Raw genomic sequence first — 17,337 nt, 5'->3', positions numbered from 1 at the left:
ATTTACATTTTAATTAGAATATTGTAATGCAGAACCCATCCTGAAGAAGTTTTTCATTGTGTTTGTGTTTCTGAGAAGGCTGGGATTGGCTTTGTCAATTCTCAATAAGCAACAGCCTACATTGCTTACGTGTATTTATCAGAGGGGGTGAGTTGCAGTCTTCTCTACTGTGAAGAATTTACTATCCAAAAAACTTCTTTTGTTGATTATGTGTAGGTTAAATGTGCATGTCTTCTCCTTATATTTAAGGGTTATTTTCCAGCCCAATTTTCAGCATATTCAGGAAAGACTGAAATGCTTTGTACCTACAGCAAATATACTTGGCAATTATCAAACTGTTATGTGTTTGAAAATGGGAGTTTTGTTTCATTGTCATTACTATATTTGAAGTTCCTGATCTGCTTTTAAAACTCCTGTATTTTGTCCTGTCCTGATTCACTGTATGAGGGATTCTGTGTCCTGTCGATTATGGAGCTTGGCAGGCCATTGCTCTGTGAGAAGGGTGTGTCCAGACTATTGCCAACATCCTCTTTGCTAATTCCTCATGCTTTGTTTACAAATTCATTCAGTGGACAATCAGGCTTACACCTTTTTATCGAGCTTATTCTGTGACTTTGTCTGATTATCCACAGTCAACTGGGATAATAACAGCAGTGGGCATCCTACTAGTATAGGTGTCCTGGAAAATTCTCAGTGGCCAAATAACCTAAATCAGTTTTCAGTGTGAAGAAGATACAGTGGATGAAATATAAAGAAATGTGAGGATACAGTCTTGGGGTCAGTGTGTGTGGGACTGTAACTAAGTGTATACAGGAGGTCATGCTAACATGGGGTGGGTAGGGAGGAGCAGAGTATGATGAGTACTGTGTGGAAGTCACAGAAAATAGAAAGGTTTTGTATTAAAGAGCAATTGCTAATGGACTAATATGAAGGAGAAGCAGCTGAGTGTTTGAATTTGAATGAAGACGTGATAGTAAGAGTGGAGAGATGAGTAGCAAAGGACAGTGGCAAGATTAGGCAGACATACGAAGATAAGTTTGAGATGAAACATAATATTTTGGCAGTAGAATGAATACTTTGCCACATGTTAAAATTCCACTATAAAGGAGCGAATTTACTATGTCTGACCAGAACAGAAACTTTTCCACATCTTTATGGCACAAAGGGAATCTTAGAAATCCTGCAGCTTCTTACAAGTAGTGTACCATCTGCCTCACCACTGCAGCATTCTCATGGTCAGAAAAAAAAGATGGGAAAATACTTTTCCAATATATATTTTGAAATCCTATTGGACTGCTGCACAAGCAAATGGCAAAACATTTCCAGTGTGTGAGTGGGTATTTTCCCCCATGATTCACATAATTGCTTGTATAGTTAGATTTCTTAACGTGTTAGCAGCTGCAACAACCAAAAGGTGACAGGCCTTGGAGAGGTGTTAATGGTGTTTGAAGACCCATAGATACCAAAAAGAGTGAATCAGTGCTTTTTTCAGGCATTGCATTTTTGAAGTTGTTTTGGCCACAAAGAACTTGTGTGGATTATGAGCTTTACTGAAATTAGTCGTGGCGCTTTGTTCCTATTTTTTTCTTTAGAGGTAGGTTCAGTGATGTAGTGTGCCATTGGACTTGCTCCTCTTGTGAAGGAATTGAAATGTGTTCTTCTGTTTGGGGTTTTTAGGAGTTAATTGTGTCTTTGTGAAAGTTTTCCCAGAGTTGTAGCCAGCTTCTGGCATTTTCCCAGAACTGGGTCTGCTCCCCCTTCATGATGACATTTCCCTTCAAGGACTGCATCAGTGGTACTGAGTCTGTTAAAAGGGCCTTGGGCTATATTCAGAGGTAATTTTACCTTATAATTGCTATCTTTTGGCTACTGATGTTCTAAAATAGCAATTTTGAACTGCTCCTGATTTTCCCCTCTGAAGTAAAATTCTCAAGTGGTTATAGGATCCTTTGTCTCTTTTAAAATTACCCTGCCTGTGTCACCACATCTGCAAACTTTGGGTGATGTCCCATTATAGCTTCATTTCTATAAATGGCGTTTCTGCAGAATTGAATTCTATTCTGTGTCTTTGAGAAAGGTGGTTTTCTCTCTTTTGCCAAGTTAAAAAGTAATTTTTGAAATGTAACTTATCTTTAGGAATTTAGCAACACTAGGAATTCAGAGATAATCCACAAATCTGGCTCAAAAAGCAGAAGACAGTAGTATGTACTGTTTCACTGTTTAGGTTGAGTCTCATACGAAAGCACAATAATAGTAATAAAGTAAATTTCCATATTGCATTTATTTTAGACAAAAAAACAGTATCTGAAGCATATTCCAAGGGAAATGATATATTAGTATCAACTACCAATAATGAGAAAGTAAATATAATTCAGTAAAAGCTTTATTAATATCCTGGAGTAGCTTCTCATAAAGTCTATTATTGGGTTTTTTTATGAGTACCCTTCTAAACAAAAGTAATTTCACTTTAAAACAAAATAATGTTTGCACCTGCTGTAATGACATAAACACTCTGGGAGCTTAGGGTTACCATTTTGTGTTTCAACTACTGAAGTTTGTTCTCCTGCTTTGCAAAATATTAGCAAATCCATCAAATGCTCTTTTCTTCTTAACAAAAAACTGGTTTTGTCCCGAATTTGTTTGACTTTTTTGGCTGTGATTTTCACTGAAATTTTGGAGGTGTTCTACAGTTGTTGCAGAATGGTTCTCCAGTTCTGTCAAAGTAGTGTGATCCTTCATCTTGCTGGAATCAGTGCTTTCAGAGATTGTATTTCTTGTAGGCATTTGTGGGAAGGAAGATGAACTGTATGGTGTGCTTTCACTGAAGAAGCCTTGTGGGATTGAGAAGGAATATGCATCCTCATCACTCTGATCCAGTTGGAAGGGATTATCTGTTGTGAATTCTGACTGAGTTTTCCCAGAACTATGAAGATGCAGCAGAACTGCTGTAGGACTACAAGACTGCATTTCTTCAAGCAGACTGCAATTGCTGGTATCCTGTAATTCTGTGAATCCATCACGTTTTTCCTCATCAGAACCTCCTTGCATTTTATCTGCACAAGCCTGCTTCTCCTGTGGTAGCAAGTCATCTTGCTGTGTAACAAACATAAAATGTTTTTCAGCTGTGTCTTCAGGCAGCAATTGAAGAGATGATTCTTGGCTGGAATGCAGCAGTGATGGTTTTTTTACAACTTCATTCAAACCAGTATCAATGGGAGCAAAAATAAAGCCATTGTCCTCAGATATACTAGTGTTTCTTCTTAATGTAATGTCTGCTTCACTGTGATTCTTTTCAGGGGAGTTCCTGGCTATGTGCTCATCTGTACTTCCTGCTGGTGCATTTTCTTTTTGTTCTGTGTGACTGAAGGTGAGGGAATGCTGTGATTCTCTGGGAAACAGAGAAAGCTGCAGTTCATCCTCTTCAGAAGTTTCCTCTGTGTCATGTGTGGGAAAAGGTTTTAACTTAAGTACCACGTTACCAAAATCTGTACTTCGACTATGGAGAGAATCAGAGTTTTGTGCTGTTGACTCTGCATTAGTAAAATAATCAAATGTATCTGGAATTTCTTGATTTGAAGAACTGACTCTATCTGGATCTGACACGCTTATGTGGCCACTGCTTTTATCAGTGTAAGGGGATGCTGTTTCCTGCATGGTGGTATCTGACCCATAATTAATAGTGGTTTCAAAATAGGCACTGTTCTCATCTTCAATTTTCCCAGTCTGCTGAAGTTCAGCAGTAATGTTTGGAGACTCTGGTGGTGTTACAAACTTCTCAGTTCCACTGTCTGTCTTGGCTTCATCTAGTGATGACTGACACACTGGCAGGTTGTCACTAACACCAGGTTGTTCCACTTCAAAGTCTGCTAAAGAACTACAATCACTCATTGTGAATGGAGCCCCTTCAGCTGAAGAACTGTCACCAAATATATCAGCTGAAGCATCTTTTTTGTCTGAATGTATCCTTTTACAGTCATGCTCTGTTAGGGGAGAGTTTTCTATTGTTTCATAAATGCTTAAATTCTCAATATCTGCATCTCTTCTGGACCTACTGGGTGAAATAAAATCTCCAACATCACTAGGTATATTTTTGTTGCCATTTAGACAAAGTTGTTCTTCACAGCTTTGCCTTTCCTGCATAATTTTTCTAGTGTGCCTGGGTTTGTTATGTGAAACACCTTTTCTTTCTGGAGAATCTGGTGTAGCTTTTGTGGTTTCAGACTGCAGCAGACCAGAGTTGTTCCTTACTTTGCTGTTTGGTGTTATTTCATTGCTTTTCTGGTAATCCGCCCTTCCAAAAAATAGTCCAGGATCATAAACATTTATACTTTCATTATTGTCAATACTACTTTGGACTTTTGAAAACGCTGGTATTTTCTTCATGTTGATCTCAGTATTGCTTTGTTTCTGGTACTCTGCTTTGGGATTTGGTGAATGTACACCACTGCCAGTGACAATTTCATACACAGTAGAAGTTTCTGTAGGAAAAATGCGTGTGTTTCTTAAAGAGTTCTTATCACAAAATAATGTATTGTGCTGCATATTTGTTGGCCTGCTTGCAGAAGACTCTCTGCTCAAGGTTTCATCTGAAAAAGCTTGATTAGAATACATGTGTTCTGAACCTGAATTTTTGTTCCTGCGCATGAGTCTCCACAGGCTCTCCAGGTAGGGTCTAGCAAAAGCACCCAGACAAAAAGCACAAACAAATGTAATGAGCACAGACAGGGAGACAGCCAGTGCAAAGTTTGGCTCTGTTTCTTTCTGTCTAAAAACAGTGTTAGTGTCCCTGGCTTTTCTAACCAAAAATGCTGAGATTCCTTCTTTCACCTCTATATTATAAATGAGATACTTCTCTTTGGTTGTATTAAAAATACACAAATATAACCCTTCAGCAGTTTTCTCAGCATTGTATATCACTAAATTATTCATTTTATCCAGTGTCATATGAGGAAGACGGTGATTTTTTGAAATTCTGCCCTTAGGTGTCCACCAAGAGACTCCATTGCCTGAAATGAAAGAAAATACAAACTCAGTCTTTGTTCAAACCATAGTATACTTGGTTTACAGGGTCCAGTGATGTTTTTAAGAATATACCCTGGACTACCATAATTTTTACAGTTTATTATAAACCCCATTTTCCTTTTATCCATCCTAAGTAATTTTTACATGGTAGAAAGTCTGTTAAACCATATTACAGGCCTGTACCTGCTGCCTCCCATCTAAAAACACAGTACATGTGAGTTCTTAGTTACAGACTTTACAAGAAGATTGTTAATGTGGGGCAGGAGGTCACTGAAATAATCTAAGCAAGTTCAGGGTTGTACTAGAAACAGCTCCTGGTCTTCCTTGTGGAAGAGACATGTCTCCAGCCAGCTGCTCTGCAGCCTGGCCATGGTCACTGTGTGCAGCTGTGGGATAAAACATCACCTCTTATCTGTCAGTGTTTCAACCACTGTGATTTTCCTGTAGTTCCTGATCTGACTGCAGCAAAACAGTCTGTGAATCAAGGATATTTATACAGACTGAGCAATTGCTCCAAACTTGAGCTAGTGTGGGCCATGGCTGGTTGTTGGCTTTAAGCAATTTGTTCCAAGGCTGCATTTTTGGCTTTGCCTTTGGATCAGTTTTCGTTCCCAGCTGAGTTTTGCTGCAATCCAGTGTGTTGATTTTAATCCAGGTTTCTGTGACTTTTCTTGTAAACAGAGCAGGTGGCATTTCTGATAGGTCCTGCGTATTTTCATTTGGGGATGAAGTATTCCCAGGGGAAAGCCTTACCACCTCCAAGTGCTATTAGTCCATTAGATTTAAACCATTTTGCCTTATGGCACATGACAAATACACCTTCTGCTCTGAGTTTGATCTTAGTTCTCCATCTGCATGGTAAGTCTTGGCTCTCTAGGTTTTGTTGCTTATACACTCAATGTTCTCTATTAATTTTAAATGTAAGTGAAGTGTGTGCTACGGTGGCTGTACTTCTTTAACAGAACTAGACATATTTTTCCCTGCAAATAAACCTTCAATTTATTTTGCTGTAACTGAATACTGAAAACTGTTGCATCCTTCTTGGTTTTCTACATGCCTCAGAAGTGCCACCCTCCTATTTGGTCCTTTGTTTCAGTCCAAAATGAACCAATACATTTGCAATGCATTACTTACTGAATCTAATTTGTATGGAATTCAGCATCACTTCCTCCTTTAATGTAAGGAAGGAGATGAAGACTCAGGAAACCTAACTTTCAAATATTCTAAGCAGAATACTACTTTCTCATGAAATATTTTTGCATGTTAAATTGTTATTCAGTTATTTTAAAACAGTGTCTTTAGAAAGACACTTTTAAAACCAGATTTATTTGATCATTCTGCATTCATTTGGATTTTAGTAGCATTTGAATGGAGTGGCTGATTTACATACCCCTTATGTTGTCCAAGTTACAGGTCAGCACTGATGTGTTCCCTGTTGGGACTGTGGCCCTTTTGAGCAAAACATTGTCCCTGCAGTTTAAATGGAAACTTGAAAGATACAGCAGAGGTTTCTGGGAGTTGTTGGCAGACTTATTGTATGAAAGGCTCCATTTCTGCCTTGTGGATTCAAAGACAAAATGAAAGAAATGTTTAAAAGCATTTAGCCTGCAGTTAAATATCCAGGCATTCTTTGACAAATACACTTCCAGTTGAAAAAAGTTCAAACTGACTAGTATCTGTGGTAGAGGGATTGTCAGAGCATTTTCACGAAGATCCACGACCTAATTGGAAATAATACAGAATTAATTTGATAAGGCTTACAATGGAATTCTTATTGCAACATCTTACACCAGTGTTTTAGTGTACAAGCACTTCTGTAGTTCTGTGAACAATACATCTGCTTAGGATTTCAATAATGTTGTTCTAAGCTTTTTAATGTAGATGAAAAGTTTAAATGTTGGTGTTTAGAATTCTCCCATTGTAGACTTACCTCTGTGTGAATAGGGAGCTGCAGAGCTCTTGCCGTGGAAGGGATGGGGGTAGAAAGGGACGTGTATTGTTATGGATTGGTTTGTGGCATAGAGAAAAGGTGAATTTATGGTTATATCTATTACATTTCAGCATGTGTGTTTTCTTACATATAAAAAGTAAATATACAAAATATTAATTTCACCATTTTCCCTAGTTTTTAAATTCTACATTAGTATTATAATCAGAACCATATAATAATGCTGAATAGTTGGTAAATAATATCTTTAATGATTACCATAAAATATTGAAACAACTGTATTGCTTTACAACCTGTAATTTGTTGAGATCTCTGAAGGCATCTGGATGAATTTTAGTTATCTTGTTGTTTCGCAAGTCAATGTCCTTCAGCTGTGAACAGTTTTGAAAATCCTTTGGGTCAATCTGTTGTATGGCATTGGATGACATATGGAGAGTTTGTAAAGACTGCAGGAGGCCTAGCCCTAGGAAGAAAAAACCCTATTTTATATTTCATATTCTTGTTTTCTCAATTGCATCAAGTGTCTTTATAAAATTCTTTGCAACAAAATTCCTTCCATTCCTCACTAATTGCAATGAGTGGCTGCATCCTTTGTGCTATGCCTTTCCTAGTCAGGGGTTGTCCCATTCTAAAAGCTGCATAGCATCAACAGCTGGCACATTAAAACATTCACAGTCAATGAATGTCTTAAAAATGGACACTTTCATAAAAGCACTAGCATTTTGTACTATCAAAATTATTCTGACTTTGATCTCTGTACTTTGAGCAAGCTTTTCTGGAGAACTGGAGGTAGGAAAGGAATGTGAAAAGGGTGGAATATATTGAGATGACAAGGTCCAAATATTTTATTTGCAAGTAAAAGATAGATGCAAAAGGTGATACAGTATCTGCTGTCCATTTGCATGGGCCGTTTCATGGGAGTTTTTCATATGTGAAATTACTAGAACTGTATTAATAGGATGTAAAACCAAATGAAAACAAAACCATGTTGTTGTTTATGCCTATCTGCCTGTGAATTATGAAGCATGATAGTATATTTTCAGTGTATCCTAGTTACAGTAACATCCACCTTGCACAAAGAACACTTTTGTTTGCTGGAGACACCTAACTGTTTTGAGGTGCTGTGAAGGCAGCCCCTGAAGCTCCAGCCGCAAGGTCCAGTGGAAAGGGAGGCACACTTGAACACAGCATGCCCACTGACACTGAATGTTCAACACCACAGTGTCACTCTAAAGTGATTTTTGATCATGTTGAAAAGCTACTAGTTCTTACAAATTTTGCCCTTGGTGTCACCTTGTTTACCAGAAACCTCTTTTCTCAGACAGCAGTTCTGTTTGCTGAGTAATTGATCTTTGGGTTATTGTGAAAAGCAGAGGGAATGATTCATTCCTGGTATAAAACTAGAGGTAGGTGATAGGAAAGGCATACAGAAGTTCTGGCAGTTCATAAATTCATCAGTGTACCTGTATGAAGAATTTTACTGTGGCTACTTCCCTGAATTTAAGCTTGTGCCAAAAATATACAATGGTCTAGCAGCAGTGGGCAGCAGCCTTACTTCTGGAGGGTGGGGGTTTGGAATGAACAAAATATATTTTCCTGTCTCTGAAATACTGAAACTGCCACAGGTTTTATTTAAGAGTGTTGACCTCCTTCTGAAGGGTAGTATGAAATTAATGATCTGTATTTTTTTTGACCTTAAGGTCCACGCCTGGGATGTGAAGGCTGGTAATTTTCCAAAGATCCTTACTCTCCCTTTCTATACAACAAGTAAGAATACTGCTTGGGCTCTTAAAGGATAAATCTGGTTATATTTGACTGCTATTAACACAGTACAGTTGCTAAGACTGTATTAAAAAACCTAACAAAGTAAACAAACAACCGATTTACTTCCGCCTCTGTATTTGCCAGTGGAACTTTCCCTCACCTTAAGGATAATAAAATGAGAAAGTCACATTCTGGATTCAGTAAGATGTATGAATTATACCCAAAACCAACCTACCCCTTGAGAGTCAAGTTCTTAAAAGATTTTTGAAATGCTTACCTCTTGGAACTGTATTAAGATTATTTCTTTCAACTGATAATACTTTCAAAGCAGGCAGGAGACGATCAACAATGCTGTACTTTTTAAAGCTGTGTGCAGGAGTAGGCATGTCCATTGTGAGGGTGTGGATGGCATTACCACTGAGGTTTAGAGTTTCTAAATTGGGTAAATTTGTACAAGTAGTTAAAGTGAGTTCAGAAATCAGATTGTTACTGAGGTTCAGGTGTTTTAGAATCCACTCTTCATTTCTTCCATCAGAGCACACAAAAGTTTTAATATTATTGTAACTCAAATCAGCTGTTACTGCTATCTGTGATAAATCTTCTGGAATAGTAGATATTCTGGTAAAAGAGCAATTCAGTAAGACCTGTCCATCCCACTGGCACTCTGAATGGTGATGTGTAGCAGGAAGAATCCGCTGTGACTTGGTTCCCACTGATCCAGGAAGATTAAAGTAAAGGACCACAGCTATGACAGGCAAGTGATAGTTATCCATAGTATCTATGTGTAAAATTAGAATTATGGTTAAATTCAGCACAACAAGAATAGAAAGCAAAAACAGTTTGACATTAAAAAAATCAACACTGAATAACCATGGCATTACCAACATTCTACTTAAACATTCAGTTTTGGAGTCTTACTTATTTCCAAAAAAAGCGTTCATACACTGGTAACCTCCCCCCTCCCCCCATCTACCCCAAAAAAACAATTAGAACCTTTTTTTTTTCTTTTCCAGCCTTTTGGTCGAGAAACACAACTTCTTGGGAGCTTGAGATCTAACAACAGTGGAGACTTTTGAACTCTGCTTCAGGTATCACACACAATTACACTGAGCAAAGTTCACCACATACAATCTATGACAAACAGGTGTGGAACAATTTTTATACTTCCAGTTGTCATATCAATAACACAACAATGTATTTTTAATGAACGACTATATTCTTACAAATAACACTTCTGAACTGCAGCTGTATCTTAGAATTTATTGTTTTATTTCAAAACAAGCATTTGAAATTCTACTGCCTTTCACTCTTGGAACAACCACCACACTTACAGATGGTGAGAGCTCTTCACATGCAAGTTGTTTCAGCATACCCAGTATGGCATTTTACAGAGGCATGTAGAATAATGTATTTTATACACACAGAATCTTAAGTGCATCTGTGGGACTGAAATAAACAGTGTTCCACTCAATGTTTTAAATACATATAGAAAAATGTACCTTAGGCAGTTAGAAGATAAACAAGTAAATGCTCAACAGAAGGCCTGTGTGGTGTCAACATTTCTCAAACTGTGTAATATAAATATAAAATATATTAACAATACATAGTGGCTAGCAAAATTGATAATTTATTTCATTTGGTATTTTTATAATTGGTTTTGCTACATTTTGACAAAAAAAATCCACACTTCAAAAACAATTCTGCAGATCATGATTTAAGAGTACCTTTGTGACAAATCTTTCAGCTGTACATTGCACACAGTATTTTAAAAAGAACTCTTGATAATTACAAGAATCCAATAGTAGCATATAGGCATGTCAGTATTAATCAGAGAAGAGCTTTAATATGTGTTTAATCTATGTGGCCAAGGCAGTATCTGTCTTTTTCAAGATGTACTTCAGCTTTGAGGATACTGCTCTTTATATTTTTAATATGTGTTTGCATTTGTATACATAAAAATAAAGCGACAAACTTCCATTAGCATGAGAGTGAAAATTCTAAAAACATTAGTTCATTTCCTCCTCTTAACTGGAACAGGTACTAATTGAGGAACTGCTTAGCAGCAAACATGGGTGTAAAGCAGCAAAATGTGTGTTAAAGTGTTTAGTAACTCTTAACTCTGATAAAACTATGAAGTCCATGAAGGCAGTATGCAAAATGTTAGTACTTCTCCATAATCCTTAATGTGAGAACTCAGTGTTTTTTGCTACATTATATTCTGCTTATTCTGATTTTGTCAGAACAGCTCCACTGCTGTCCAGCCCCAAAACTGCAACAATTACTGAGCATCAAAATCTGGGTTTGCCTTTGAGCAGTGAGGGAAATACGACTCCTCTGACCTCCCCCATATGCTGTAATGCCTGACTGATGACTACCCCTCCAAAAATCACTTCCATCCATACACATTCTGCATGAGTGCTTACTGCCTGCCAGTAAATTCAGAAATTGGGATCTTAGCTATGAATTTCTTGTTATAGCAGGAGTTGATTTGTGTTTATGGAATCCTATGTACTTTGAGCACTGTAAAACAAGGGTAGATAGTTTATCTTCCTGTAACATATAATCAATTCTGAAGTTAATGTGTAAAACTTGCACAATTTTTAAGTAATGAAGTGTGTGCTTATCAAAAAACTTGTCAAAAAGCTGTTACAAAGTCACTTTGAGACCTCCAACATTAAGGTTACTCGATGCTACTGCAAAACAAAGCTATGTTAAACTGAAGAAATGCATGGGGTGAGGAAAGAAGGAATCCTATAAATAGCTGGTCTATTTTTAGCACAAAACACCTCACTGCTGCAAAAGCAGTTGGAAGGCTGTAATAGGCTCCAGTTCACCATAGTTTCACAGCTGACAAATTCTGATACACATGTATTTACCCTGATCCTACCGCCACATTTATTATTACAGACCTGCAGTTTAACTTCAGAATTCAATTCTGATGTTCTCAGTAATGCATCAGTACTGACATTTATGAGGAAGGAGAGATCTGACCTCAGACACTGCTGCAACACTTATGCTTTGATTATTACCTATTGAGTAATGGACTCAGATGCTGTTCATATTAGAGCACCCAAGAAAACACTATTTTTGGGTAGTTAGCAAGTTGTAAGTACGTCTTTAAAAACGTACTTCTAATATAAACACGTTTTATAAGTACTTCATGTAAATTAAGCAACTGCAGAATGGATTAACTGCACAGTTAAAATGGAAGCTCAAGCAACACTTCAATAACCACAAGACTACTTCAAAATTCAAGTTACGTTTCTCTACTCAGTATAACTTTGCAAATATTATTTATGATACATAATTTTTTAACAATGTGAGAATGAATACATGGCATAAATAATGTGATATTTTAAAGTGAATCTGCCATTACCTCTCTTAGTACACAGCTGGTAAACCACCTAAGTTTGGGATAAATCAATGTATCAACAAGAAAGAAAAGTCTGCCACTTCAGCCATCCTAGGGAAATCTATTTCCAACAAAAAGTTGACGTTCCTGTTGAAGTACTTCAGACTGCAGCTGTGTTCTCAGCAGTCTTCAAGGTCTTGGGATGTAGGACAAAAACCTCCTCTAGTGACAACTGTAGGCAGTAGAGTTGTTGCCAAGATCACGTTCTTTACATATATTCTACTGATCCCAATTCAAGAAGGTACTTCAGTATGCCTGTACACTGAAAGCTTACAGATTCAGTGCCACTACTGCAGCTAACAGCACGATGACCTAATACTGCTGACTGTAACAGCCTTTCCTTACAAATCCTCCTATGTAAGAAATGTTAGTATAAACTGCTGTAAAAAAAGAAACCCTGGAAGGCATGCAATTACTTCATACAAATCGATGTAAACACAAAGGAGAGCCGTCCCAGCAGCAGTTTGTTCAGTGCGTGGCTCCACACGGGTTGACAGAGGTCTGACAGCCCATGTTATGCCCGGTCACCTGGACCTTGAACAGCGTCCCGTCCGCACACATGCACAGCTTGAAGCGCAGCCAGTTGCCATTATTGAACTGCTCCCCGTAAGAAGAACTTGGCAGTCGTGATGGGCTGACCATCACAGTTCCGTTCAGGATGATGCTGTTTTCCTATTAAGGAGAGGAAAAAAAAAAAAAAAAGTTGCAGAACTACAACCTCTAATGTAAATGTTTTTGAGAAGGACAAGGTGGTTTAATGGATAAATAACATCTCTCGGATGGCTGTAGAATCAACAATAATAAAAAAGGTATGTACACAAATGTTTATTTTTTTACTGAAAATTACAGTGATGCCTATGGATTTCTAGTCAGCAATGTACGTTGCTATTCCAGTGCTGGATCAATATGGAGAAAGACAGCAGTAGGGTGACTTTTCACTTTACATTCTTATTAGCAATTGCAGTAAATGTAAAATATGGACATGAAACAGGAAATTGAATTCATACATGAAATTCATTCACACCTGAAATTGCATATACCTCTATTTTTATCCTTCTTTTCCATCATTCCATATATACTGCCATTTTAATCTCCAAAAATCTTAAAGGAATGCTAGTGAGTCTTACAGCAGCAGCACAGAAGGTAATGCTCCCAACTATATGCTCTGTTCTTCTGGCAAAGGTTGTCAACCCGGGTTAAGCTTCCAGAGGAGATTAACTCCCTTTGGAATTCATGTCAGTACAGAGGCCAATAGCTTAGCTTTAACTGCATGGTAGGTTTTTGGTATCTTAACAGTAGTAAATCAATGTTACCTAAAGCTACTCAACCACTACTTAACAGCAAAGTAATAAATCATCTATTTAAATCCTACTAAATATACTGCATGAGTAATTTATATGAAATTTGAAACTACATAAAGCTACATCAGTTTACTATCAGCCTAAATGTGAAACTAAGCTGTTAAAAAATTCCTTTGATTTGAAATACTTACTGCTTTAAGTTCCATGTTTCCACCCATTCGAAACTCAATTGTCTTGCCTGTGATGAAAACACCTTCATTTCCCCGGACAATGGCACGACCATCAACCTTTATATTTAGATCACTGGTTGCATTGCTGGTAATCTAAGAACACAACCAAAAAAACTGTATTACGGATTGGTGAAAATGTGCCACTTGTGTTTTTCTGAGTAACTTTAATTACCTTAAAAGTAGTGCTGTGCAATTTAATAAAAAACTTGAGTGTACTTTTTTCCCTTCTGCAGCTTCTGCATATTTGTTATTTTCCATGTTCAATTTCAAAATATGATTACTGAATTCTGGAAGGTATGTAAAATTAATTTTTTATATAAAGGTAACAATTCATATGACAACTTTATGGGATACACAGCTAACATTTGTACCAAATGCAGGCTTCCTGTTAAGACAGATTATGTAAATTTACCCCTCTGTTTTCACTTAATCTGTTCCTCCTATGTCTTTATAGTTGTGGGTGTTTTTTCTGCAACAGGATTGCTCAGTGCTTCCAAAGGCACACTCAATCCTCGATAAAACCACTAACCCTACTCTACTGTTACACAAACAAACAGTGGGCTGTATTCTCATTACTTACAAAAAATAAGAAACATACCCTCTCTGTAGAGGCCTTTTGTACATTCAAGATTTTAACTCCATTTGGCAGATGAAACTCATGAGTTTCATAGTCGGTGCTGAACAAAGTATTTTGTGTTCGTGGGTCAACAAATTCCATGCCAATATCGCTGGTAATAGAAGTTTTGTCTTTTTCCACGCTAAGCTTGGTTGTTCCTTGCTGAAATACAATCTTCAGAAACAAAGGCATGAACTTAATGATGTTTCAAAGGTAACATTCATTAGGAATGTGAGTATAATTCTCTAGTGTCACTCACAAACTTTCAATTCATGGTATAACTTACAGGCTGATTATTCCCAGTGATCACCAAGTCTTCATTCCGTCTCCCTCCTACAGTGCTTTTATATAAGGGATGTATAACACCCATGTCAGACACCTGCTTAAACCGCAGCAAGCCACTCTCATGGAATTCCATACTGTCACAACCATTGGGACCAATTCTTATCACTGCCCAGATAACCAGGGTAATCTGAAAGAGAAACAGAAACACATTTTCAAGGATTATGTTGATAGTTTGGATCTTTCTACCACAATTATTGTATAAATTAGATATTTTATTTGAACAATTATTAATGCCGGTGTTTAAGTGAGCTTTAAGTGTGAGTTGACTTTAGTTTGTTCCTACTGAAAACATCATAATGCATTTAATTATGAAAAGCATTTAAAATTATTTTTAGACTTACTTGAAACAGTAACTGAAATGATTTATATACACATATGAAATATTAAATCACATCCATAGTTATATCTTTTTTCTGTTTCAAGGTAATAATTATTTAAACAAATTTCCTGAACAGTTCAGCTTGGTATACACTTAACGTTGAACTGCAAGAATGCATCTTCACAGATGGATGTGCAATTATGAAAAATAATTTATTACTTCTCATTGACCAAGCAATAAAAATGTGCTTATTAGAACAATGAGGCTTTAAATTGCAGTGGCTGCTTAATTCTGAATGTTCACATACAGCTCTGTAACATAAAATATTAAAATATCACCATGTTTTATATGCCATATATCCTGAATGCATATGTACTAGTAACACTTCTCATGGGGTGACCATGATAACTGAAATAATCGTGCCTGAGCTTACACCATTCTATCTAACCTTGCTCAGACTACAAAAAGAACTAAAAAGAAGTAGAAAAATGAGGATCTCCTTCAGTATGCTTTAAGTCCTCAGCCATACTGGAAACTTTTTTTTTACTGAACTGTCAAAATGAAATATGACCTAATGTTGCTTACACTATAGCGATTATACTCACAATCAGATTGATGACAGCCAAAATAAAAAGAACAACAATCACACATATGGCCAAGTTGCCTTTCCTGCCACGTAACCCTGTCTTATGGAGACGGTCTTCATCAATTGGAATGTATCCTGCTTTGAAGTTACTGTTGTGCTCCTTATTAACATTCCTGCGTTCCACAGCCTTCTCTCGCATAGACTTCTTCACCGGGCCGTTAGAGCTTTGCTGTAACACAAGGCATGGGGCAGCTTTAAAAGGCATGTAAATTACCTACAACAGCACACGTATATGTATGCAAAAAATGTAAATTGACTAGTGGAATATATTGGATATTATGTTCAGTATTAGCTTTAAGTCTGCCACCCAGCTGTCAGAATACACACTTAGAACCACAGCAACCTCTGCTAGCACAATGATTATATTTAAAATCCAGATACTTTCAGACAATATATGGCTTTATATATAATTTTTATCAGGGCAGATAGGAATTATTAATTACATTGTTACAGTTAAGAAACTAAAACCAACTACCAAGAAATTCAAGCTTTTACCTCTCAGGGATGATACAGGACATAATCCTGTAGGTCATCTGCCAATACACAGGATTTTAGTTCCCTTCATGCTCACATGTGATGGACTCTTAGTGACTATTCAAAAAGAGTGTGGTGGATACAGTTTTTAAATTAGTTTGACAGCACAGGGTTTGCATTCAACTCTTGTTGCTTGCATGCAGCCTTGAGAAAGACACTGTGAGGCTTCAAACCTGGCATGGGGAACTTGGCCAGAGTAGCTTTCAGGGAATAATGTGAAGTTATGAGATTGTAAGGGGTATCTTGTCAATGTAACAAACTAACAGACGAAACTCTTGTACATATTCTCAGTGAAAATAAACCTTTAAAGTATTTCCGTAGCTGTCCAAAATTTTGTTCCACTTCCCTTGAACAGAACAGTTTGTTATTTAGTGATTCACATTTTCAAAGGAGCTTGATCTTTTGGATGGAATTAAATTTGTTCACTTTAAATGAATGCTAAAGCTACACCTTAAGTAACTGCACTCGCACATATCTACACTGATTTAACGAGTAACGGCACCGTGTTTTCTTCTGCGGCTGAAGAACTAGTAAGAGATGGTGCTGAGAAAGGTGCTAGACCTGGACGAGTTTATGGAGGTTTCGCTCCCTCGGAGATGTTCTGGACCCAGTGTGACCCTGCAGAACTCACCCAAGCGGGGCCCCGCAGGCACCCACGGCTGCCTCTCGCCCCCCGGCCAGTGCCAAGCGCCTCGACAGGCACGGCGGCGGCGCTCCCGCAGCGCTCAAATGCCAGGCGCCTCACTGCCAGGGCACGAAGTATTTCTGTCCGTCACACACCCGCGCCTGCGGGCAGGACGGCGCCGCTGCAGGCCGCCCCGCCCGGACAGCAGGCTCGGGCCGCTTCTCCCCGGCACGGCCGATCCCGTCCTGCCTGGACACCGCCGGGCACAAGGCGGGAAGCGCCGCCCGAGCGCCGTTTCTCCCCTCCCCAGCCGGAGCGCTCGGCACCGCACTAGCCTCGCCCACCGCTGCGAAAATGGCGCCCCCGCCCGAGCGCCCCTTCCGCTTGCAGCACCCCCGGTCGGACCGCCTGTTCCCCGCGTCCCCGCTCCCCCCTGGCCCCGGCGGGGACGGCGCCGCCGCCTCCCCGTGCCCGTGTCCCGTTGCGGACGGACCTGCTCGGGGGCGGCCGCCGCCATCTTTTCCCGCCGCCGCCGCTGCGCAGGGGCCGCGGGCGCCCCCTGCTGCCGCTGCGCG

General features: G+C 38.5%; 2 protein-coding genes across 3 annotated transcripts; both read right to left on the bottom strand.

Moving 5' to 3' along the window:
• Positions 1 to 2,541: 2,541 nt before the first annotated feature.
• On the bottom strand, positions 2,542 to 9,507 carry LRRC66 (leucine rich repeat containing 66). Its single transcript, XM_053975688.1, has 4 exons — positions 9,012 to 9,507; positions 7,264 to 7,433; positions 6,413 to 6,743; positions 2,542 to 5,006 (listed from the first exon to the last, which is right to left on the bottom strand). The coding sequence occupies exons 1-4, from the start codon at positions 9,505 to 9,507 to the stop codon at positions 2,542 to 2,544; spliced, it is 3,462 nt and encodes a 1,153-aa protein (XP_053831663.1).
• A 475-nt stretch (positions 9,508 to 9,982) lies between these two features.
• On the bottom strand, positions 9,983 to 17,280 carry SGCB (sarcoglycan beta). 2 transcript variants are annotated; one of them, XM_053976523.1, is made up of 6 exons: positions 17,256 to 17,280; positions 15,563 to 15,772; positions 14,580 to 14,765; positions 14,276 to 14,467; positions 13,639 to 13,770; positions 9,983 to 12,818 (listed from the first exon to the last, which is right to left on the bottom strand). In XM_053976523.1, exons 1-6 carry the CDS (start codon positions 17,277 to 17,279, stop codon positions 12,615 to 12,617), a joined length of 948 nt encoding a protein of 315 aa, XP_053832498.1. In that variant the 5' UTR covers position 17,280; the 3' UTR covers positions 9,983 to 12,614. The 2 variants fall into 2 exon arrangements, with proteins under 2 accessions (XP_053832498.1, XP_053832499.1); XM_053976524.1 differs by lacking the exon at positions 17,256 to 17,280 and adding an exon at positions 16,099 to 16,119.
• Positions 17,281 to 17,337: the final 57 nt, after the last annotated feature.

Source organism: Vidua macroura, chromosome 4, assembly GCF_024509145.1.
Source record: "Vidua macroura isolate BioBank_ID:100142 chromosome 4, ASM2450914v1, whole genome shotgun sequence".
Classification (NCBI taxonomy): domain Eukaryota; kingdom Metazoa; phylum Chordata; class Aves; order Passeriformes; family Viduidae; genus Vidua; species Vidua macroura.
Note: the sequence above shows the minus strand (reverse complement) of the source record. Positions and strands in the feature narration are given on the sequence as shown.

Coding starts and splice junctions, on each gene's coding strand:
- LRRC66 (XM_053975688.1), bottom strand. CDS start 9,507: ATGGATAACTATCACTTGCCTGTCATAGCTGTGGTCCTTTACTTTAAT. Junction 6,744..7,263: donor GAGATCTCAACAAATTACAG/GTTGTAAAGCAA, acceptor ATTTCCAATTAG/GTCGTGGATCTTCGTGAAAA. Junction 5,007..6,412: donor TAACTTGGACAACATAAGGG/GTATGTAAATCA, acceptor CTTTCATTTCAG/GCAATGGAGTCTCTTGGTGG.
- SGCB (XM_053976523.1), bottom strand. CDS start 17,279: ATGGCGGCGGCCGCCCCCGAGCAG. Junction 14,766..15,562: donor TGGCTGTCATCAATCTGATT/GTGAGTATAATC, acceptor TTTCTCTTTCAG/ATTACCCTGGTTATCTGGGC. Junction 14,468..14,579: donor TCACTGGGAATAATCAGCCT/GTAAGTTATACC, acceptor TTGTTTCTGAAG/ATTGTATTTCAGCAAGGAAC.